The sequence below is a fragment of the Bufo bufo genome, chromosome 6 (assembly GCF_905171765.1).
Source record: "Bufo bufo chromosome 6, aBufBuf1.1, whole genome shotgun sequence".
In the NCBI taxonomy this organism is placed as follows: domain Eukaryota; kingdom Metazoa; phylum Chordata; class Amphibia; order Anura; family Bufonidae; genus Bufo; species Bufo bufo.
This window is the reverse complement of record NC_053394.1, coordinates 50,609,999-50,635,853: the sequence shown is the minus strand read 5'-3', so window position 1 is coordinate 50,635,853 and position 25,855 is coordinate 50,609,999. Positions and strand designations below refer to the sequence as shown.

Here is a 25,855-nt window from a genome sequence, read left to right as displayed (position 1 = left end):
GTGGACATATATCAAAGACACTATAAAATGGCATCAGCATGTGATGTGATCACAACGGTTGGACCCTGACTGATCACACACTGATGACATAGCCGCATAATCTCTAAGGGCCGCCGCGGACTTCTGGGATATTACTTTATACACACATGGGACACACACGAGTTAAATAAGCAACACTCACATAAAAGGTTCGGACTCGTGCACATCTAGAGCTGCTCCTTTGATTCTGCCTTCCTTCAGAGCCTGAGCCAAAGACTTTTCATCTACTAAACCTCCACGTGCTGTATTCACCAGGAAGGCACCCTGCCTCATCTGCAGAATAAAAACGCAGCCAGTAGCTGTAATGCTCAGTGAGGTCAAATAGAAAACTTGTATGCCAGTTTTATGCCGTACAAAAGTCCCACATTTTAGCAAATATGGCATTTTCCGCAGCTCACTTGTTGGCTTTGCTGTATAGACTGGGACAGAGTCAGCGTAAGTTGCGCCTCCTTTTTGGCACAAATTAATTTAGACAAATTTATTATTGAATTGTTCCAAAAAATTGTCTAGAAAAAGGGGGCATTGTTTTAGCAAATCATAAAGTCCTCCAGATTTATTACTGGTGTGCAGCGGTTTTTGGCGCAATAGTCTAAAATAAGCCAACTAAGAGTTTCCGTAAGTGACATCTTGCAAGATGCACCAAATCGATCACACAGAGTGCACCAGTATGATGAATTTGGGTATCTTCAGATTGCCTATCTGACATTTAGGCCTCATGCACACAAACTTATTTTCTTTCCGTGTCCGTTCTGGTTTTTTTGCGGACCGTATGTGGAACCATTCATTTCAATGGGTCCCCAAAAAAACGGAAGTTACTCTGTGCGGTTTCCGTATGTCCGTATTTCTGTTCCACAAAAAAATAGAACACGTCCTATTATTGTCCGCATTACGGACAAGGATAGGACTGTTCTATTAGGGGCCAGCTGTTCCATTCCGCAAAGTATGGAATGCACATGTACGTCATACGTATTTTTTTCAGACCGCAAAATACATACGATCGTGTACATGAGACTTTAGGCTGTTCAGTTCAAGCCCCTAGACAAGGGGAGAGTAACAAAGGATTAAGCAGTTGAGTAAATGAGGCACAAAAGGGCTGGAAACATGAGCACGAAGAAAGGAGCAGCTGTCACATGACATGAAATGGCATTGAACCATCCATCACTTTGCAGGTGCTCAGTGTGTATGTCCTGTATGTGAATGAGGACGTCACCCTGGACGGGTCACTACATTACATTACAATGAATGGACACGTGATGTAGATCTTAGTTACCTGCTTGATTGTGAAGTCGTTGATGAGGTGGTGGTTGTGTTCGTTCAGGTTGCAGTGCAGAGACACACAGTCGCTTTGGTAAAGCAAGTCCTGCAGTGTGTACACCCTCTGCACGCCCAGCGAGCGCTCCGTCCCGTCCTGCAGGTATGGGTCATAAAAGATAATATTGAAGCCAAACACCTTGGCCCTCACAGCCACTGCTTGTCCTACACGACCTGCAAGAGAAAAATAGCACCGGGAGAGGGGCGTCAGCTGAACCGCGCTCACCACGTACCGCACTCCGCTAATAACGATGCTGATTCACGTGTAAGAGAAAGGAAAGTGAATACTGTATGTGGGCCTATATATGGACTGAACTGATCCAGCAGAGCTAAATATTTCACGTGACCCAGTGCAGTCTCCGCTAAATGTCAGGTCAGCGTTCTTACTACGGCAGTTCAGCCAATTACGTGCAGTGAGCGCTAAGAAGATGTAATCTGCACAGTACAGGCGATTAGAGATTACAAACAGAAAGGCAGATTTTACAACTCAACTCTTGCCACGGTTTACATCTGCCAGTGCTACGAAAACACCAAGATGTAGATTTAAAGGGAACAGAAATAAGCAAACATGAGAACAGTAATGTAAAAAGCATAAAGCTGCATAAACGAATGACAAAAACAACACATGTTCGCGTCTATTAACACGCCAGAAATAAGCAATCTAGGAGCAGACTGATGGATAAATCCGGAGAGTAATCCTGGATTTTCTAATTGATGTTTCTGTACTTCAAGAAACCAGTGAGGCTGTATTTAAAGGGTTAATCCCATCTGGGCATTTACGATATATCTACAGGATATGCAATAAAAGTCTAATAGGTGCTGGTTTCACCTGTGTGACCTCCCGAACAGGACCTGCATGTCCCTCTCCGATCACTTTCATGGGCTTCTGAAAATAGCCGAGTTAGGCCGCTTTGGCATCAGCACAAATCAGGATCAGGCACAAATGCCGGCTGTCGGCCGGACCAAAAACTACTGCATGCGACGGTTTTTGTCCGGAAAACGGCAGGATCACCGCCGGATGCTATTATAGTCAATAGGGATCCAGCGACGATTTGTAGAATCTGGCAGTGACGGATCCAATCAACTCCGAAAGGCTGTTCTCTGATGGAAAGGTTTACCGGAGATGTGAAAGTGGCCTAAGTGCGCTCAGCTATTTTTGGAACTCCCATAGAAGTGAATGGAGAGAGGTGTGCATGTGTGGCCACGTCTCCACAGAGGGCACAAGATGGGACATGATAGGTGCCGTTCTCAGGTTTGGATATGCCATAAACGCCCACATGAGACAATCCCTTTAACCTGCTGGCATCCTGTACTGCCCATTGTTTCCATTATTTACAGTATTTGATAAATAAACGTTACATTTTGCTACAATATTATTTTTCTCATGAAAGCCATTACTTTCTTTTAGCTGGTGACGGTGTGGCCTGACAGATCCTCAACTCACCCGATCGGGGAACCTGCTCCTACCCAGATTCCATGACTTCTCCTCAGAGATCGGCATATCGTTCGTCACCCCCTCTGCCTTAAGGGCAGGTTCACACCTTTGTTTAACTGATCCAGCAGGCTGTTCTGGCAGAGAACAGCCTGCTGGAGTTCACTGGTTGCGGCCTAGCCAGATAGTGCCATTCACCACCAGACCCCATTGACTTTAATGGGATCTGGCGGGGATCTGGCGAGGATCCGGCCGCGGTCCGGCATGAGTGCCTGGTTTCTTCAGGCACATATTTACTTCTCTCTTCTGTCCTGGACTTGGATGTTTATGAGAAATCTTATCATGAAAAGCCTATGTTCAGCTTCCACTGGAGAGATGAGCAACCCACCGGACACCAGGTAGGCATTAACCCCTTACTACCCCAAACCACCAGGAATTTTACATCCACAGGCATGTCATGGGGCATGGGTCAATTCTCTGTCCTCCATGTAATATTACAGAGTTTGGCTAAAAGCAGCTCCCTGGAGTGATGACAGGGCGAAGCCTTGGTGGTCTTTATAAGACAACCACCAGATTCCCTTAACTAGACCACCTATAATGTTGCATTTACCCTTTAGCTAACCTACACCACCGGGGATGCTGGATTTAACCTTTTACTAACATAGACAACTAGACATGTTACTATTAATACGCAATGACTATTTAAAAAATAAGTCGGCATCACTTGGTAAAGCCATTCATCTATAGTAATTACCACTTACCAAATCCTATCAAGCCTAGAGTCTCTCCACGAACACGAGCTGCCCCAGATGCCACCTCTCTTATCTGTTCCACACTGTGTACCCGTGTCCCCTCCCGCAGCGCCTGATACAGCCAGGTGTTCCTCCGATACAGATTCAGAATATGGCAGATGGTGGAATCGGCCGTCTCCTCCACGGCTGCAGAAGGGATATTACACACTGCCACTCCTAAAATACAGACAGATTCAGCATGAGTGCAGATGAAAATACACTATGCATCCGTATGACAGAATGACTAGAATTCATTGAACTGTATTAATAGGATGGAAAGAGGCATGAACGGCGGCGATCTGCAGAGTCGTTTTGGAGCTGGTCTGCTGGAGGAGGCTGAGTGTGCTTGGGCAGGGAGTGGACGTGGTAAGAGGCATGGTTTAAGGAGAAACATGTGCTGCTGCGTTCATTAAAAGATTTTTCCTGTTTAAAATAATGGGAAGAAGGCTGTAAATCAGTGGGGGGAGGACCCCACTGATCAGGAATAAAGGACTCCTGTATTGCCCAAAAATTGGTTCCAGAAAGGCCAGCATGAACCTGGTGATAGATTCATTTAAAGAGGACCTCTCACCTCTCCTAACATGTCTGTTTTAGTTACTGCTTGCACTCTCCATGTAATAACAATTTTGGAGCATCTATTCTTATGACGTGCCTTTAGATCCCTTTATTATTCCTGCTAGAAGTTGTGAATGAATTACTAGCAGTTTGCAATGAAGGTCCAGATAGGTGTTACCAGTTGGGGGGGGGGGGGGGGGGGTTGTCCCTGCACAGTCTGACATTGGCAGCACTGATTGGATAGTAATAAATATGGCTGGCTCACAGTAATTTGCAGGTGCTTTTACTTTATTGATGCCGCATACATATGCAGTGCCTTGCAAAAGTATTCACCCCCTTGACTTTTTTCAAATTTTGGTGCCTCACAACCTGGAATTAACATGAATTGTTTGAGGATTTGCATCATTTAATTTACAGAACATCTCCACAACTATGAAGATGTTTTTTTTTATTTATTTTTTGTGAAGCAAACAACAAATAAGACAAAATAACAGAAAAGGTCAATGTGCATAACTATTCACCCCCCTAAAGTCAATACTTTTGTGGCAATCACAGCTCCAAGTCGCTTTGGATAAGTCTCTATGAGCTTGCCACATCTTACCACTGGGATTTCTGCCCATTCCTTATTGCAAAACTGCTCCAGCTTCTACAAGTTGGATGGTTTGCACTTGTGAACAGCAATCTTTAAGTCTGACCACAGATTTTCTATTGGATTGAGATCTGGGCTTTGACTCGGCCATTCCAACACATTTACATGTTTCCCCTTAAACCACTCAAGTGTTTCTTTAGCCGTGTGTTTGGGGTCATTGTCCTGCTGGAAGGTGAACCTCCATCCTAGCCTCAGATCACGCACAGAGTGGAACAGGTTTTGCTCAAGAATATCCCTGTATTTAGCACCGTCCATCTTTCCCTCAACTCTGAGCAGTTTCCCAGTCCCCCCCAGTATGATGCTGACACCACCATGTCTCACTGTGGGGATGGTGCTATTTGGGTGATGTGATGTGTTGGGTTTTCTTCAGACATAGTGTTTTCTTTGATGGCTGAAAAGTTCAATTTTAGTCTCCTCAGACCGGAGCACCTTCCTCCATACATTTTGGGAGTCTCCCACATGCCTTTTCCCAAACTCACAACGTGCCTTTTTGTTTTTAGCTGAAAGTAATGGCTTTCTTCTGGCCACTCTGCCATAAAGCCCAACTCTATGGAGCGTACGGCTTATTGTCGTCCTATGGACAGATACTCCAGTCTCTGCTGTGGAACTCTGCAGCTCCTCCAGGGTTACCTTAGGTCTCTGTGCTGCCTCTCTGATTAATGCCCTCCTTGCCCGGTCCGTGGGTTTTGGTGCGCGGCCGTCTCTTGGCAGATTTGCTGTTGTGCCATGTTCTTTCCATTTGGTTATTATAGATTTGATAGCAGAAAACCAAATTATTCTGTTACGTTGCCTGGATAAATGGCCGCAGCAGGTCCAAGGTGATGTTTCAAATGCGTTTTTGGTAGACCGTGCGTATTTCAGGTGACCACTCCAGATTCCGAGTTTCCACTCCTGCACGTATGGGTAAATCATTAGTATCCACAGAAATCCCTTTTTCTCCACTGACTCCTATGGAATACCAATAACACACTGATAGTGAAGTACTGCTATTGTCGAACGCAAGCACACCTGAAGTTATACTTATAAGCGCACAGCAGTATTCAGACACTTCAAAAGACACTATAGGAGCAACTCCATCTAGGTCCTCCTTCCCGATGTTGATCCTATAAGGGGTTCGCTACAATAGTGAGGTACCGTCTCCAATTTGTATAAAACAGGTATTTATTATACTCACAATTCCATAAAAGAATATAAGCATTTCTCAAGTAAAACCAGCAGCTTAATGCACGCCCGACCCGGGTTTCGCCTTGAGCTTCGTCAGGGGCATTGACCTCAATCATCAACACTTGTGTTTAAATATCCACCCTTCAACTCCTCCTTAATTCCCTTGGTCGCTCTGCTGCGCAAATCCATTTAAAACATACATTTTCTTTTTCATATTGCTCCAAAAACTTAAAAAGCATGACCTGTAGTATAGATGTTTTTCACTACTTTTTTCATTTTAATCTATGTCAAATGCAACTTCATTCATAAAACACGACATATCACATAGTTGGTTCTCCACCAGTAAAATACAAATAATCGATCTATCTTAACCTCTTATCATTTTTCATTTGTCACTAAAATATTATCCACAGAATTCAGACCTAGATATAGACTAAGATATCCTTCTTCCAAACTTTATGTATATCATCTATTCACAATTCGCATCGCCCGGGTCGGGCGTGCATTAGGCTGCTGCTTTTACTTGAGAAATGCTTATATTCTTTCATGGAATTGTGAGTATAATAAATACCTGTTTTATACAAAGTGGAGACGGTACCTCACTATTGTAGCGAACCCCTTATAGGATCAACATCGGGAAGGAGGACCTAGATGGAGTTGCTCCTATAGTGTCTTTTGAAGTGTCTGAATACTGCTGTGCGCTTGTAAGTATAACTTCAGGTGTGCTTGCGTTCGATAATAGCAGTACTTCACTATCAGTGTGTTATTGGTATTCCATAGGAGTCAGTGGAGAAAAAGGGATTCCTGTGGATACTAATGATAGATTTGATGGTGCTCCTGGGGATCATTAAAGATTTAGATATTTTTCTATAACCTAACCCTGACTTGTACTTCTCAACAACATTGTCCCTTACTTGTTTGGAGAGTTCCTTGGTCTTTATGGCAGTGTTTGGTTAGTGATGCCTCTTGCTTAGGTGTTGCCGCCTCTGGGGCCTTTCAAAAAAGGTGTGTGTATATATAATGACAGATCATGTGACACTTGGATTGCACACAGGTGGACATCATTTCACTAATTATGTGACTTCTGAAGGTAACTGGTTGCACCAGAGCTTTTTATGGGCTTCCTAACAAAGGAGGTGAATACATACGCACATGCGAATTTTCTGTTTTATATTTCTAAACAATAGTTTTATTTATATATTTTTCTCATTTCACTTCACTAGTGTAACGGGGTGCCGAAGGCGCACTCGGTCTCCCATCAGCCGCAGACCTGCTGCTTAGCTTCGGGAGCGAGGATCTGTGTTTGACCTCGTTCCCAGGGCGGCTTTGCTAGCTGGGAGGCTCCCTGCTCCTAGGTCTTCCTTGAGCGCCGAGCTGATCACTCGGTGCTCGACTGGTCGGTCTGTCGGTCATGTGACGCTGGCCACGTCACATGACCCTCACTCCCCACTATAAATACAGGCAGCCTGCTGGCCACAGGTTGCCTGTTAATTTAGGTTCCTGCCGTTTGTTAGATACCTGTGTACTTACCTGATCCTGTTCCCTGACGATCCTTTGCCTGCTCCCACTGTACTGCGCATCCTTCCTGGTATATTGACCTCGGCTTCCACCTGACTATTCTTTGCGGACTCCTTTGGTACTTCTCAACTCTCCAGGTATTTATGACCCCGGCTTCTCCTGACCATTCTTTGCTTATTCCTCTGTACTGCGTTGTCCTCTTGGTTTTGACCCGGTCCGTTCACTATCCGTTATTTTTCTTGTCTGTCCTTCCCGCATGTATCCTAAGTTAGGGACTGCCGTCCAGTTGTCCCCTGTCATCAGGACTCGTGAGGCAAGTAGGCAGGGCCAGGGGTGAGGGTGGAGCGCAAATGTAACTATGGTCTATGTTACTCACAACCTTATATGGTTTTCAGGCTGATCTTCCTTCCAGCCTCTCGATGTGGTTCTCAGCTGTGCCGCTCCCCGCTATGCTTCTCCCGCCGCATGCGCTCTGAGATCTCCGGAACTCCGACTTCAGCTGATAATTCTCCTTGCGTATCAGTGATAAATCACCATCCACACTGCCCGCATGAAACCGCCAGCAGACGCGTTCCTTCCTCAGTGGTGCAAAATCTGAATTGGATGCTAGGACCTCATTTTTAAACTGGTTCAATTGGAATCCAAACTCTGGGCCGTATTGATTTTGCATAGATTGTTGGTGCTCAATCAATATTGTTCCAACAATCTGTGGTCCGGAGTGACCTAGGCTGGATTGTTAGTGTTAAATGAGACATAATTCACATGATGCGTTTTGATGCTTTATTACATGGCATAACGCTCTGCAGTTTCGTAATTTAGTAAAACCATTGTAAATGGAATCCTACTTGTATACCGGATCACCATAAATAATGTTTATAGTAATATAGCATCATTCACGTGCATTTTGTATGCTAATTTTATCGTTTTAATCTGTGTAATTTCTTAATTTTTTACTATTACATAATTCCAAATAATATACAATCAAAAAATACAGTGGGATGCGAAAGTTTGGGCAACCTTGTTAATTGTCATGATTTTTCTGTATAAATCGTTGGTTGTTTTTACGATAAAAAATGTCAGTAAAATATATCATATAGGAGACACACACAGTGATATTTGAGAAGTTAAATGAAGTTTATTGGATTTACAGAAAGTGTGCTATAATTGTTTAAACAAAATTAGGCAGATGCATAAATTTGGGCACTGTTGTCATTTTATTGATTCCAAAACCTTTAGAACTAATTATTGGAACTCAAATTGGCTTGGTAAGCTCAGTGACCTCTAACCTACATACACAGTTGAATCCAATTAAGAGAAAGAGTATTTAAGGGGGTCAATTGTAAGTTTCCCTCCTCTTTTAATTTTCTCTGAAGAGTAGCAACATGGGGGTCTCAAAACAACTCTCAAATGACCTGAAGACAAAGATTGTTCACCATCATGGTTTAGGGGAAGGATACAGAAAGCTGTCTCAGAGATTTCAGCTGTCTGTTTCCACAGTTAGGAACATACTGAGGAGATGGAAGACCACAGGCTCAGTTCAAGTTAAGGCTCGAAGTGGCAGACCAAGAAAAATCTCGGATAGACAGAAGCGACGAATGGTGAGAACAGTCAGAATCAACCCACAGACCAGCACCAAAGACCTACAACATCATCTTGCTGCAGATGGAGTCACTGTGCATCGTTCAACCATTCGGCGCACTTTACACAAGGAGATGCTGTATGCGAGAGTGATGCAGAGGAAGCCTTTTCTCCGCCCACAGCACAAAAAGTGCCGCTTGAGGTGGGCTAAAGCACATTTGGACAAGCCAGCTTCATTTTGGAATAAGGTGCTGTGGACTGATGAAACTAAAATGGAGTTATTTGGCCATAACAAGGGGCGTTATGCATGGAGGAAAAAGAACACAGCATTCCAAGAAAAACACCTGCTACCTACAGTAAAATATGGTGGTGGTTCCATCATGCTGTGGGGCTGTGTGGCCAGTGCAGGGACTGGGAATCTTGTCAAAGTTGAGGGACGCATGGATTCCACTCAGTATCAGCAGATTCTGGAGACCAATGTCCAGGAATCAGTGACAAAGCTGAAGCTGCGCCGGGGCTGGATCTTTCAACAAGACAACGACCCTAAACACTGCGCGAAATCCACTAAGGCATTTATGCAGAGGAACAAGTACAACGTTCTGGAATGGCCATCTCAGTCCCCAGACCTGAATATAATTGAAAATCTGTGGTGTGACTTAAAGAGAGCTGTCCATGCTCGGAAGCCATCAAACCTGAATGAACTAAAGATGTTTTGTAAAGGGGAATGGTCCAAAATATCTTCAACCAGAATCCAGACTCTCATTGGAACCTACAGGAAGCGTTTAGAGGCTGTAATTTCTGCAAAAGGAGGATCTACTAAATATTGATTTCATTTCTTTTTTGTGGTGCCCAAATTTATGCACCTGCCTAATTTTGTTTAAACAATTATAGCGCACTTTCTGTAAATCCAATAAACTTCATTTCACTTCTCAAATATCACTGTCTGTGTCTCCTATATGATATATTTAACTGACATTTTCTATCGTAACAATCAACGATTTATACAGGAAAATCATGGCGATTAACAAGGTTGCCCAAACTTTCGCATCCCATTGTAATATACTACATACGGATAATAAAAATAAAATCTTCATAAAAAAGGTAAAACTTCATTTGAGGATTGTTATTTTGGTATTTTATTTTATATATATGTATGTAGCATCAATGAAGTAAAAGCACCTGCAAATTACTGTGAGCCAGCCATATTTATTATTTGGTATTTGGTATTGGGGGTGGTCAATGGCCCGGGCTCCAGAAGAGTTGGTGAGCATTCTTGAATTTGGCACTGATTGGATAGTGTCAGACTGTGCAGGCCCCCCCCCCCGCATATAATAAAACATCACTATTCTCAGCAATGCGGACACATATGAACATGGGACCAACACAGATGTCTTCAGCTGCCAAGTGCACATGTAACAGGTCAGCCAGTGTCATAGGGACAAAACTGCTGACAGATGCCCTTTAAGATTGCATGAAAAGTGAAGGGTTAACGATCCAATGTTCCTGAGAAGGCTCCTACTGGTAACATCACTGAGGTACAGGGCATTGGATTATTCATAAAAAGCTATTCATATGACCAGGGGGACATGAGCTGATACCGATCTATGTCTGAGTGGTAGATTTTGTACAGAAGGCTTGTATGAAATACTCCGCACTCAGCTACTGCATTCCCGGGAAATCCCTGCACCTGTCACCATCTCTGTAGCAATGACACCGTGATGGCGCACGTGGCATGATTACCATCAGCTACGGGGTCTGCCGGTGATAAGGGCGGGACGGTCCCAGTATATCTGCATGGCGACGCTGTGCATCATTCACCACAGCGGTGAGACTGACATCTACAGATGAAATCGGGTAAGAGATGGAAGGGAGTCGCGGAGTCCCTCAGCAGTACCTACCCAGATCTCCGGCGGCCTTGATATCAATGTTGTCATAACCGCTGCCTATCCGCACTATGACCCGAAGAGACTTAAACTTCTCCAAGTCCTCCCGGGTCAGTGTGATAGTGTGATACATCATGGCTCCCACCGCTTCATTCAGAACCTGCAACACAGGTATGTTCATGAGTCTCCTCCATATTATGAATGGTTCTTTACATAGTGCTGACATATACCGCTACGCCGTACATACGGTAGAACACTCTCTCATCGCTTCTTGCCCACAATGTCATCTCTCTTTCTCACGCTATAAGCTGTTGTCCATGATTAGGAAAACATGGCAGCTTTTTTCCAGCACCCCACCCGTCCATGGGTTTTGTCTATTATTACAGCCAGGGACGGACTGACTCTACAGGGGGAAATCCTGGTGGGCCGGTCAGGTTATGAAGTCATGAGGCCGGCTGCCACAAAAACTCAGTATTCCGGGCCGGAGCGTCTCTGATGTCCTATGATAAGTGTAGGGTGCTATATACTACTAATATAGGGCTGTATATATAGTTACGGCACTGCATATCCCTATAGGGCTGTATGTATAGTTATGGCACTGCATATCTCTATAGGGCTGTATATATAGTTATGGCACTGCATATCCCTATAGGGCTGTATATATAGTTATGGCACTGCATATCCCTATAGGGCTGTATGTATAGTTATGGCACTGCATATCCCTATAGGGCTGTATGTATAGTTATGGCACTGCATATCTCTATAGGGCTGTATATATAGTTATGGCACTGCATATCCCTATAGGGCTGTATATATAGTTATGGCACTGCATATCCCTATAGGGCTGTATATATAGTTATGGCACTGCATATCCCTATAGGACTGTATATATAGTTATGGCACTGCATATCCCTATAGGGCTGTATGTATAGTTATAGCACTGCATATCCCTATAGGGCTGTATATATAGTTATAGCACTGCATATCCCTATAAGGCTGTATATATAGTTATGGCACTGCATATCCCTATAGGGCTGTATATATAGTTATGGCACTGCATATCTCTATAGGGCAGTATATATAGTTATGGCACTGCTTATCCCTATAGGGCTGTATATATAGTTACGGCACTGCATATCCCTATAGGGCTGTATATATAGTTATGGCACTGCATATCCCTATAGGGCTTTATATATAGTTATAGCACTGCATATCCCTATAGGGCTGTATGTATAGTTATAGCACTGCATATCCCTATAGGGCTGTATATATAGTTACGGCACTGCATATCCCTATAGGGCTGTATGTATAGTTATGGCACTGCATATCTCTATAGGGCTGTATGTATAGTTATGGCACTGCATATCCCTATAGGGCTGTATATATAGTTATGGCACTGCATATCCCTATAGGGCTGTATGTATATTTATGGCACTGCATATCCCTATAGGGCTGTATGTATAGTTATGGCAATGCATATCTCTATAGGGCTGTATATATAGTTATGGCACTGCATATCCCTATAGGGCTGTATATATAGTTATAGCACTGCATATCCCTATAGGGCTGTATGTATAGTTATAGCACTGCATATCTCTATAGGGCTGTATATATAGTTATGGCACTGCATATCTCTATAGGGCTGTATGTATAGTTATGGCACTGCATATCTCTATAGGGCTGTATATATAGTTATGGCACTGCATATCCCTATAGGGCTGTATGTATAGTTATAGCACTGCATATCTCTATAGGGCTGTATATATAGTTATGGCACTGCATATCTCTATAGGGCTGTATATATAGTTATGGCACTGCATATCCCTATAGGGCTGTATATATAGTTATAGCACTGCATATCCCTATAGGGCTGTATATATAGTTATAGCACTGCATATCCCTATAGGGCTGTATGTATAGTTATAGCACTGCATATCCCTATAGGGCTGTATATATAGTTATGGCACTGCATATCTCTATAGGGCTGTATATATAGTTACGGCACTGCATATCCCTATAGGGCTGTATATATAGTTATAGCACTGCATATCTCTATAGGGCTGTATGTATAGTTATAGCACTGCATATCCCTATAGGGCTGTATATATAGTTATAGCACTGCATATCCCTATAGGGCTGTATGTATAGTTATAGCACTGCATATCTCTATAGGGCTGTATGTATAGTTATGGCACTGCATATCTCTATAGGGCTGTATATATAGTTATGGCACTGCATATCCCTATAGGGCTGTATATATAGTTATGGCACTGCATATCCCTATAGGGCTGTATATATAGTTATAGCACTGCATATCTCTATAGGGCTGTATGTATAGTTATAGCACTGCATATCCCTATAGGGCTGTATATATAGTTATAGCACTGCATATCCCTATAGGGCTGTATGTATAGTTATAGCACTGCATATCTCTATAGGGCTGTATGTATAGTTATAGCACTGCATATCTCTATAGGGCTGTATATATAGTTATGGCACTGCATATCCCTATAGGGCTGTATGTATAGTTATAGCACTGCATATCTCTATAGGGCTGTATGTATAGTTATGGCACTGCATATCTCTATAGGGCTGTATATATAGTTATGGCACTGCATATCCCTATAGGGCTGTATATATAGTTATGGCACTGCATATCCCTATAGGGCTGTATATATAGTTATGGCACTGCATATCTCTATAGGGCTGTATATATAGTTATGGCACTGCATATCTCTATAGGGCTGTATGTATAGTTATAGCACTGCATATCTCTATAGGGCTGTATATATAGTTATGGCACTGCATATCTCTATAGGGCTGTATATATAGTTATGGCACTGCATATCTCTATAGGGCTGTATATATAGTTATGGCACTGCATATCTCTATAGGGCTGTATATATAGTTATGGCACTGCATATCTCTATAGGGCTGTATGTATAGTTATAGCACTGCATATCTCTATAGGGCTGTATGTATAGTTATGGCGCTGCATATCTCTATAGGGCTGTATATATAGTTATGGCACTGCATATCTCTATAGGGCTGTATGTATAGTTATAGCACTGCATATCTCTATAGGGCTGTATATATAGTTATGGCACTGCATATCTCTATAGGGCTGTATATATAGTTATGGCACTGCATATCTCTATAGGGCTGTATATATAGTTATGGCACTGCATATCTCTATAGGGCTGTATATATAGTTATGGCACTGCATATCTCTATAGGGCTGTATGTATAGTTATAGCACTGCATATCTCTATAGGGCTGTATGTATAGTTATGGCGCTGCATATCTCTATAGGGCTGTATATATAGTTATAGCACTGCATATCCCTATAGGGCTGTATATATAGTTATGGCACTGCATATCTCTATAGGGCTGTATATATAGTTATGGCACTGCATATCCCTATAGGGCTGTATATATAGTTATGGCACTGCATATCCCTATAGGGCTGTATGTATAGTTATAGCACTGCATATCTCTATAGGGCTGTATATATAGTTTTAGCACTGCATATCCCTATAGGGCTGTATATATAGTTATGGCACTGCATATCTCTATAGGGCTGTATATATAGTTATGGCACTGCATATCCCTATAGGGCTGTATATATAGTTATGGCACTGCATATCTCTATAGGGCTGTATATATAGTTATGGCACTGCATATCTCTATAGGGCTGTATATATAGTTATGGCACTGCATATCTCTATAGGGCTGTATATATAGTTATGGCACTGCATATCTCTATAGGGCTGTATGTATAGTTATAGCACTGCATATCTCTATAGGGCTGTATGTACAGTCATGTGAAAAAATTAGGACACCCTTTGAAAGCATGTGGTTTTTTGTAACATTTTTAATAAATGGTTATTTCATCTCCGTTTCAACAATACAGAGAGATTAAAGTAATCCGAATAAACAAAGAAAACTGAAGAAAAGTCTTTTCAAGATCTTCTGTAAATGTCATTCTACAAAAATGCCTATTCTAACTGAGGAAAAAGATAGGACACCCTTGCCCCTAATAGCGAGTGTTACCTCCTTTGGCTGAAATAACTGCAGTGAGACGGTTCTTGTAGCCATCTACCAGTCTTCGACATCGGTCTGAGGAAATTTTACCCCACTCCTCAATGCAGAACTTTTTCAGCTGTGAGATGTTTGAGGGGTTTCTTGCACGTACAGCCCTTTTCAAGTCACCCCACAGCATCTCAATGGGATTCAAATCTGGACTTTGACTTGGCCATTCCAGGACTCTCCATTTCTTCTTTTTCAGCCAATCTTTGGTTGATTTACTAGTATGTTTTGGGTCATTGTCATGTTGCATGGTCCAGTTCCGCTTCAGCTTTAATTTTCTAACTGATGGTCTCACATGTTCTTCAAGCACCTTCTGATACACAGTAGAATTCATCGTGGATTCTATGATGGTGAGCTGACCAGGTCCTGCTGCAGCAAAGCAGCCCCAAACCATGACACTTCCACCTCCATGCTTCACAGTTGGTATGAGGTTCTTTTCTTGGAATGCTGTGTTTGGTTTACGCCAAACATGTCCTCTGCTGTTGTGTCCAAATAATTCAATTTTGGACTCATCTGTCCAAAGAACATTATTCCAGAAGTCCTGGTCTTTGTCAACTTTATCGCTGGCAAATGTCAGTCTGGCCTCGATGTTTCTCTTGGAAAGCAAAGGTTTCCTCCTTGCACACCTCCCATGCAAGTTAAACTTGTACAGTCTCTTTCTGATTGTAGAGGCATGTACTTCTACATCAACAGTAGCCAGAGCCTGCTGTAGTTCTCGAGATGACACTTTAGGGTTTTTGGATACCTCTTTTAGCATCTTGCGGTCTGCTCTTGGGGTGAACTTGCTGGGGCGACCAGTCCTGGGCATGTTGGCAGTTGTTTTGAAAGCCCTCCACTTGTAGACTATCTTCCGGACAGTGGAATGGCTGATTTCAAAATCTTTTGAGATCTTTTTAAATCCCTTCCCAGACTCATAGGCTGCTACAATCTTTTTTCTGAAGTCCTCTGACAGCTCTTTTGCTCTCACCATGGTGCTCACTCTCACTTCAACAGTCAGGAGCACACCAAACTAAATGTCTGAGATTTAAATAGGGCAAGCCTCATTCAACATGCAGAGTAACGATCTACTAATTATGTGCACCTGGTGTGATATACCTGTGTGAGATCTGAGCCAATTTAAGAGGGAATACATGTGAGGGTGTCCTATCTTTTTCCTCAGTTAGAATAGGCATTTTTGTAGAATGACATTTACAGAAGATCTTGAAAAGACTTTTCTTCAGTTTTCTTTGTTTAGTTGGATTACTTTAATCTCTCTGTATTGTTGAAACGGAGATGAAATAACCATTTATTAAAAATGTTACAAAAAACCACATGCTTTCAAAGGGTGTCCTAATTTTTTCACATGACTGTATAGTTATGGCGCTGCATATCTCTATAGGGCTGTATATATAGTTATAGCACTGCATATCCCTATAGGGCTGTATATATAGTTATGGCACTGCATATCTCTATAGGGCTGTATATATAGTTATGGCACTGCATATCCCTATAGGGCTGTATATATAGTTATAGCACTGCATATCTCTATAGGGCTGTATATATAGTTATAGCACTGCATATCCCCATAGGGCTGTATATATAGTTATAGCACTGCATATCTCTATAGGGCTGTATGTATAGTTATGGCGCTGCATATCCCTATAGGGCTGTATATATAGTTATGGCACTGCATATCCCTATAGGGCTGTATGTATAGTTATAGCACTGCATATCTCTATAGGGCTGTATGTATAGTTATGGCGCTGCATATCTCTATAGGGCTGTATATATAGTTATAGCACTGCATATCCCTATAGGGCTGTATATATAGTTATGGCACTGCATATCTCTATAGGGCTGTATATATAGTTATGGCACTGCATATCCCTATAGGGCTGTATATATAGTTATGGCACTGCATATCCCTATAGGGCTGTATGTATAGTTATAGCACTGCATATCTCTATAGGGCTGTATATATAGTTATAGCACTGCATATCCCTATAGGGCTGTATATATAGTTATGGCACTGCATATCTCTATAGGGCTGTATATATAGTTATGGCACTGCATATCCCTATAGGGCTGTATATATAGTTATGGCACTGCATATCTCTATAGGGCTGTATGTATAGTTATAGCACTGCATATCCCTATAGGGCTGTATATATAGTTATGGCACTGCATATCTCTATAGGGCTGTATGTATAGTTATAGCACTGCATATCCCTATAGGGCTGTATATATAGTTATAGCACTGCATATCTCTATAGGGCTGTATATATAGTTATGGCACTGCATATCCCTATAGGGCTGTATATATAGTTATGGCACTGCATATCTCTATAGGGCTGTATATATAGTTATGGCACTGCATATCTCTATAGGGCTGTATATATAGTTACGGCACTGCATATCTCTATAGGGCTGTATGTATAGTTATAGCACTGCATATCCCTATAGGGCTGTATGTATAGTTATAGCACTGCATATCTCTATAGGGCTGTATATATAGTTATAGCACTGCATATCCCTATAGGGCTGTATATATAGTTATAGCACTGCATATCCCTATAGGGCAGTATATATAGTTATGGCACTGCATATCCCTATAGGGCTGTATATATAGTTATAGCACTGCATATCCCTATAGGGCTGTATATATAGTTATGGCACTGCATATCTCTATAGGGCTGTATATATAGTTATGGCACTGCATATCCCTATAGGGCTGTATATATAGTTATAGCACTGCATATCTCTATAGGGCTGTATGTATAGTTATAGCACTGCATATCCCTATAGGGCTGTATATATAGTTATAGCACTGCATATCCCTATAGGGCTGTATGTATAGTTATAGCACTGCATATCCCTATAGGGCTGTATATATAGTTATGGCACTGCATATCCCTATAGGGCTGTATATATAGTTATAGCACTGCATATCTCTATAGGGCTGTATGTATAGTTATGGCACTGCATATCTCTATAGTGTTACTATAGGACTACAAGAAAATTTAGACTAGCACATTCATATACATAGTCACAGGTGCATATCCATCAAGCAAACATGGTTGATAAAAAAAAATGTGCTAGTATAAATTCTCTTGTAGTATATATTGAGGGTAGCGCCTCTTTTAGACTGAGCAACGCCCATCTGCCTGGGGCTTCTGAGCAGAGTATGTATGTAGCTGGTTCCTACACTGCCCTGAATATTGTAGGCTTAGGTAAGTCCAAGAGAGGCAGTTTTGGGACCCATCTGCGGAAGCCACCTTGACGCCTGGTAGATGGGCCCGACACACGTTTGATCAAAAATGTGCACAAAAAGCTTCTATTTTTCCATTTATAGTAGGTATAATACCAGTTTAATTTAGAGTGATCCCCATTTCTCAGCTCTATTGTTACTATAGGACTGTAATGACTGGGCTCCAAATATCACTATAGGGCTGTATATAAAATTATGGTGCTTCATATTTGACTATAGAGCTGCACATAAGAGTCGGGGAGCTCTGTCCTGTTTTCGGGGAGCTTTCCATTGCATTTCCTACTACTGATGTGACTGTTTGCTGACTCCGCCAACTTGCACCTGAACCCTGCCCACTGCCAATTTAGACCAACCTACAACATGAGGTCACATTTACATTTTTTTTCCAGGGCCAGTTGCTTGTGACCACATCACCGCTGAAGCCAGTCAGTGGCTGCAGTGGAGCATGTGACCATGTCCAGATGTCAACACTCCAGGAACCGGAACATGAACGCCCTGGAGCCAGCTCGGAGGAACATAGCGGCGGGGAGCAGGTATGTATGAATCTTCAGCTTGGAGAGGCAGGCTGCTGGCACCTGCTAAAAAGTCATTATTTCCCATAGCTTTTTTTAAAAGCTTGTGGTTAAGATTTCTTAAAATCTCATCCACCTTGCTAGTACTGAGAAATACTGCAAAGCGCGTAAGGTATGGACATCCCGTGGTGTTCATCGTGGAACATGCACTCCACGTGACAGCTATAGGGCCCAGAGGGAGGGCACAAAACTCTTTCTCCAGTTCCTGACATAGATTCACAGCATTCTCCAGCATCCACCACTAGAGGGAGCTCACTAGCTGGAGATTTTACATCTTTCATTGAGTACAATGTAACTATGCACTGAGCTCCCTCTAGTGGTGGCTGCAGGTGGCCAGTTTTGTAATACATTCTGTGAAGGGAAGCAGTTACTGTATATAGGGAGATTTATCAATGTACATATTCCAGTTCTCTGGTACAAATACAATGAGAGATATGCTGTTCAGAATGAGCGCCATATTTATAAAGCACGTTACACTTTTTCCCATGGGCCCCTATAAGATCTGTGTACGCTCCTGCACCATGTAAAGGAAGCCGCTGTAATCTATTACACTGCAGCTGAATGATGATCCAACACTGGGATCCCCAGAACGGATTTCGCTTACCTTTTCATGGATCTCCTGTGTAGATTGGGCGTCACAAAATGCAACAGTCGCCAAATCTTTTAGGATGGGCATCTCCACTGTGCAGTCCCTTCCATCCAACAGCGCTATGAGCGGGCGAGGGTGCATTGGACCGTTCACTGTCTGGGGCCTCATACCTAGAACATGACAAAGCAGGAATGACATACATGCCCATAGAGATACACAGGATTCGATAACCGCTCCCTGCCAGAAAGTGATAAGAGACAGAAGAATAAAACGCAGAAGAATTCTACCCCTCGCCATCTTGTTTCTGGATTGTCACAACAGCTCTATTCACCTGCACTACAGCCACTCCGCATTTACCGTGGTATCTCTATAGAACTGTGCAGTACAGCAGACCAAGCTGTTCTAGTTGTGTAATGTTATGCAGTGATATTTAATGCTATCTCATATGTTAATGCTATGTAATCCACCAGCTTTGTGTGTATCTGTCAGGGTTAATTATCCTGACTCAGCCCCTACAGGAAGTTGGGCATGGGCTTAGGTCCGCCCCTAGCTCAGTTTTGTGAGTAGTGTACTGGGAGAGGAAGTGAGAGGAAGCTCCATGTTCTCCACTCCTGATAGTACTAAGCCAAAAGTCCAGAGAATCACCTTCTCTGAGGAATATCTACTTGAGAGAAAGACCTCACCAATTCTGTAGTATTCAAGAAAGAGAGAGAGATAAAGGAAGGAGCCAAGAACGCCCAGAGACTGCATGGCCGAGCACTGGAGTCTGATAGACTTTACTGCAGTGAGGGGGACTTTGCTTATACACCCTTTACACTCTCACATGGTCCTGGCCCACCGTATCTCAAACTTGTATCCCTCAGATGGGAATTACAGCCGCCATTACAAGAGTAATATTGCCAGCCTTAGATTCTGCAGAGAAAAACTTTGATGAGATAGAGGGAAGAAGTACTACAATCCCCATCCTTGCTTCTATTCATACATCGCTATCTGGAGAAATTTGCACTGTGAATTATGTGGAACTTTGTTTTGATACCATTAGATGTAGGGGTGGGGAAGCACGGGGGCTCAGTAGTTAGCGCTGAGGTCCTGGGTTCTAATCCGACCAAGGACAACATCTGCTTGCAGTTTGTATGTTCTCCCTGTGGTTGCCTGGGTTTCATCTGGGTTCTCTGGTTTCCTCCCACACTCCAAAGATATACTGATAGGGAACTGAGATTGTGAGCCCCATTGGGGACAGTTGGATGCTAATGTCTGTAACGCGGAATATGTCAGCGCTATATAAGTGAGTAAAATAAATAAATAAAATGTACTACAACTCCCATTCTACATCCGGTCTGGTTACTGACTCCTGCATCATACACCGGCTATTGTACCCTACACCTTCTGCCTTGCACCTCTGCCAAACCTATAACATCAAGGGCACCTCAACTACCATCAGGCCAGAGCCCCAACATCAGAGTGTGCCCCAAAGAGAAGAAAGGGATGCTCCCTCCTATCACTGCCTCGGCCTTAGGGAGCATCGGTGTACGATTGCCACTGTGACTCTGTGATTGACTATTACAGCTATGGCCACTACCACTCCCATCCTCTGCTCTGCTTCTCCAGGGCTTGCAGTGCCTGGATTAGATTTATTTATCTAGCGCCATCATATTCTGCAGCGCTGTACAAGGATCTATCCAGTCCCATCACTCCTTGTCCCCAAAGGGGTTCACAATGTGACCTTTCTATCTCACACACACACATACAGTACAGACCAAAAGTTTGGACACACCTTCTCATTCAAAGAGTTTTCTTTATTTTCATGACTATGAAGGCATCAAAACTATGAATTAACACATGTGGAATTATATACATAACAAACAAGTGTGAAACAACTGAAAATATGTCATATTCTAGGTTCTTCAAAGTAGCCACCTTTTGCTTTGATTACTGCTTTGCACACTCTTGGCATTCTCTTGATGAGCTTCAAGAGGTAGTCCCCTGAAATGGCTTTCACTTCACAGGTGTGCCCTGTCAGGTTTAATAAGTCGGATTTCTTGCCTTATAAATGGGGTTGGGACCATCAGTGGCGTTGAGGAGAAGTCAGGTGGATACACAGCTGATAGTCCTACTGAATAGACTGTTAGAATTTGTATTATGGCAAGAAAAAAGCAGCTAAGTAAAGAAAAACGAGTGGCCATCATTACTTTAAGAAATGAAGGTCAGTCAGTCAGCCGAAAAATTGGGAAAACTTTGAAAGTAAGGGCTATTTGACCATGAAGGAGAGTGAAGGGGTGCTGCGCCAGATGACCTGGCCTCCACAGTCACCGGACCTGAACCCAATCGAGATGGTTTGGGGTGAGCTGGACTGCAGAGTGAAGGCCTCGCCTGTATTGTTTTGCTAAAGGATGCGCCCAATTTATGATGAAACATAAATTAGGCGTACCTTCATCAGTCCTTGTGCCTGGAGTAAAAACTACACCCACCCCTGATTGAAGTACTTTTTCGCCAATATTATGCCTCTTTCCAGGTGTAAATGTTAGGCTAGTTTCACACCTGCGTTCGGGGCTCCGCTTGTGAGCTCTGTTTGAAGGGTCTCACAAGCGGCCCCGAACGCATCCGTCCAGCCCTAATGCATTCTGAGTGGACGCGGATCCGCTCAGAATGCATCAGTCTGGCAGCGTTCAGCCTCCGCTCCGCTCAGCAAGCGGACACCTGAACGGGTGCTAAGCATCTCTGGGAACTCCTTCAAGACTGTTGGAAGACCATTTCAGGGGACTACCTCTTGAAGCTCATCAAGAGAATGCCAAGAGTGTGCAAAGCAGTAATCAAAGCAAAAGGTGGCTACTTTGAAGAACCTAGAATATGACATATTTTCAGTTGTTTCACACTTGTTTGTTATGTATATAATTCCACATGTGTTAATTCATAGTTTTGATGCCTTCATAGTCATGAAAATAAAGAAAACTCTTTGAATGAGAAGGTGTGTCCAAACTTTTGGTCTGTACTGTATATACACAGTAAGGTCGATATCATGGGTGCGCTAGAAAAGCACAGGGGGATTCCTTGTACCCTTGATTGGTGCATTTTAATAGATTCTTAATAAAGTTGCACTTTACCTTTCTATCCCTTGCACCAGATCAATACAAACTGAATGCCAATTTCATGGAAATGCAATAGACTAAGGCAGCTTCCACACAGTCAGTGTTTGATCAGTGATTTCCGTCAGTGATTGTGAGCCAAAACCAGGAGTGAAGCCTACAGACAGATAAGATATAATGGAAGATTTGAACCTGTTTTGTATTATTGACCCGCTCATAATTCTGACCAAACACTGAGGCTAAATGCTCACGATCAGGATTGTGTGCAGATTTTCTGCACGGATTTCTGTGCGGAAAATCTTCACCGTAGGTCACGTACATTATATTCTATGATAATTTGAAATTCTCATGCACACAATGCAGATTTTTTTACCGTACGGATTTTAAAATCTGCAGCATATCAATTTATTTTATTTTTCCTGTCCGGATTTTCTCTATTCACTTCAATGGGGACAATAAAATCTGCATGTGGAAAATCTGCACCAAATTTGCATTTAAATCCGCACCAATTGATGCGGACTGACCGCACATAAATCCTGAACGTGTGCATTTACCCTGACTGTGTGAAAGCGGCCTAACTGTACATTTTGGAATGTGGGCGGACAGTGGAGTAAATTAGGGAAAAGCCATGGAAATGTGGGGAGAATATGCAAACTTAGGGTACTTTTACACTTGCGTTTTTTCTTTTCCGGCATAGAGTTCCGTCACAGGGGCTCTATACCGGAAAAGAACTGATCAGTTTTATCCCCATGCATTCTGAATGGAGAGCAATCCGTTCAGGATGCATCAGGACGTCTTCAGTTCAGTCTTTTTGACTAATCAGGACGGAGATAATACCGCAGCATGCTACGGTTTTATCTCCGGCCAAACAAACACTTGCCTGAATGCCGTATCCCTCATTTTTTTCCATAGGAATGTATTAGTGCCGGATCCGGCATTCAAAATACGCATGCACAGACCGAAAAAAAAAGTGAAAAAAATAAATGACGGATCCGTTTTTCCAGATGACACCGGAAAGACGGATCCGGCATTTCAATGCATTTGTAAGACGGATCAGGATCCTGATGAGTCTTACAAATGCCATTAGTTTGCACACGTTTTGACGGATCCAGCAGGCAGTTCCGGCAACGGAACTGCTTGCCGGATCACTCTGCCGCAAGTGTGAAAGTACCCTTAAGGAGGAGCTGTCACCTCTCCTGACATGTCTGTTTTGGTAACTGCTTGCATCCCCCATGTAATACCAATTCCAGAGCATCTATTTTTATGACTCTATGATGTGCCATTCCTTTATTAGTCCTGATAGAAGTTATGAATGAATTACTAGTAGTTTGTAATAAAGGCCCAGATGGGTGTTACCAGTTGGGGGGGGGGGGGGGGGGGTGTCCTTGCAAAGTCTGACATTGGCAGCATTGATTGGATACTGTCAGACTATGCAGGGACACACTCAAAACTGGTAACACCCATCGGGACCTTAATTTCAAACGGCTAGTAATTTATTCATAATTTTAGCAGGAATAATAGAGGTACAGCACAACACAGTCATAAAAATACATGCTTCAGAATCATTACAAGGGGAATTCAAGTAGTTACTACAAGAGACATGTCAGCAGAGGTGAAGGGTCCTCCTCAAATGTAGATGATGCCCATTGTGTTGCTGCAAGGCAAAAGACAACTGAGCCACTGTACTGATAAAAAAAGCACTGACTTGACTTCTAGCATACAGATATCATGGGGGGGGGGGGTCCAAATATGGGACCTTCCTTGTTAGCCAGAGTGGACAGCCACCGTAAAGATCTGTATGGTCAACCACTGGCTTCAATACTATGTAGTGTATATGAGGTTGCTTGCTACTTGCCCTAGCATTAAATATCCAGCAGGAGGAGCTGATAAGACTGAATTTAGTAAACAACCCTATTATGTGAAATCCACCAGGTTTCAATTTCTGCAAACTGTCGTGTCATGGTAACTTACAGGTTGCAACACAACCACATTCACTATCATTAGCTGCCATGGAGCAGGCTGATGCTGTGATCTTATGTAGTGCCCTGGAGCAAGGGGACTTTGGACGTTCGTGGACTTTTGCCCTTATTGCTAGTACGCAAAACTATCTACTCACTACTTTATTGAACTTTGAAGGGTTAACTTGCACTGTGATTTATGCTGTTGTATGTACTTATGCTGTTTTATATTGTTGAACAGCATTCGTATGTTTATTATAATATATCCTGTTTATTTGCACTGTTATTACACTATAGCTGCACTGTACTGTGGAAAGGATTAATGTACAGCTGACTAATACTAGGAGAGACTATGACTTTCTACCTATACTTGTTTATGTCTGGAAAAACTGCTTAGTCATTCCCATAGACTTGCATTCAAACTCTATACAAGTCTATGACAGACAGAAAGTAGTAACATTGTATTTGTTTAGGCTGAGTTTCTCCACTCCACCCCTCCCACTAGAAGGTTCTAGCTACAGACTGTATATGAGGAGAGCAGTCAGAGACCCTAGTGTTCTGCAGTTAGGGACCCGTGTTTAGTAGGAGAGACTCTGCCAGACTGCATGGGTGACCAGAAGAAGATGCTCAGATTAGGATGCTGAGCCACAGATCCTGGGTTACTAGCCCTTTGACTAAGCAGCCAGCCGGACTACTGAGCCACAAACCGTAGGTCTCCAGCCTTCTGAGAGAGTGAGGGGCAGCTAGCTCGGGCATTTCCTCAGCACAGAACCGTCTTCTGCCATGGAGGTGACCGGAGAAGCCAGCACTATGCCTCGCCTGTATTGTTTTGCCAAAGGATGTGCCCGATTTATGATGGAACATAAATTAGGTGTACCTTCATCAGTCCTTGTGCCTGGAGTAAAAACTACACCCACCCCTGATTGAAGTACTTTTTCGCCAATATTTATGCCTCTTTCCAAGTGTAAATGTTAGGCTAGTTTCACACCTGCGTTCGGGGCTCCGTTTGAAGGGTCTCACAAGTGGCCCCGAACGCATCCGTACTGCCCCAATGCATTCTGAGTGGACGCGGATCCGCTCAGAATGAATCAGTCTGGCAGCGTTCAGCCTCCGCTCCGCTCAGCAGGCAGACAGCGTTCGGGTGTCCGCCTGGCTATGCAGAGGCAAGCCGATCCGTCCAGACTTACAATGTAAGTCAATGGGGACGGATCCGTTTGAAGATGACACAATATGGCTCAATCTTCAAACGGATCCGTCCCCAATTGACTTTCAATGTAAAGTCTGGACGGATCTGTCTGAAGCTACTTTCACACTTAGAATTTTTTTTAAACTATAATGCAGACGGATCCGTTCTGAACGGATACAAACGTCTGCATTATAGGAGCGGATCTGTCTGT

At 42.9% G+C, this 25,855-nt stretch overlaps 1 protein-coding gene across 4 annotated transcripts in view; it reads right to left on the bottom strand.

Annotated features, from left to right (window-relative positions):
• Nucleotides 1-25,855, bottom strand: part of CTBP2 (C-terminal binding protein 2) — a 148,579-nt gene that overhangs the window by 33,906 nt on the left and 88,818 nt on the right. For all 4 annotated transcript variants that reach the window (XM_040439022.1, XM_040439024.1, XM_040439023.1 and 1 more), the window contains 5 exons: nt 19,433-19,587; nt 10,936-11,080; nt 3,544-3,750; nt 1,310-1,524; nt 182-312 (listed from right to left, as the gene is read on the bottom strand). In XM_040439022.1, coding sequence (XP_040294956.1) covers nt 182-312; nt 1,310-1,524; nt 3,544-3,750; nt 10,936-11,080; nt 19,433-19,587 — 853 coding nt within the window. The remainder of the gene's footprint in view (nt 1-181; nt 313-1,309; nt 1,525-3,543; nt 3,751-10,935; nt 11,081-19,432; nt 19,588-25,855) is intronic.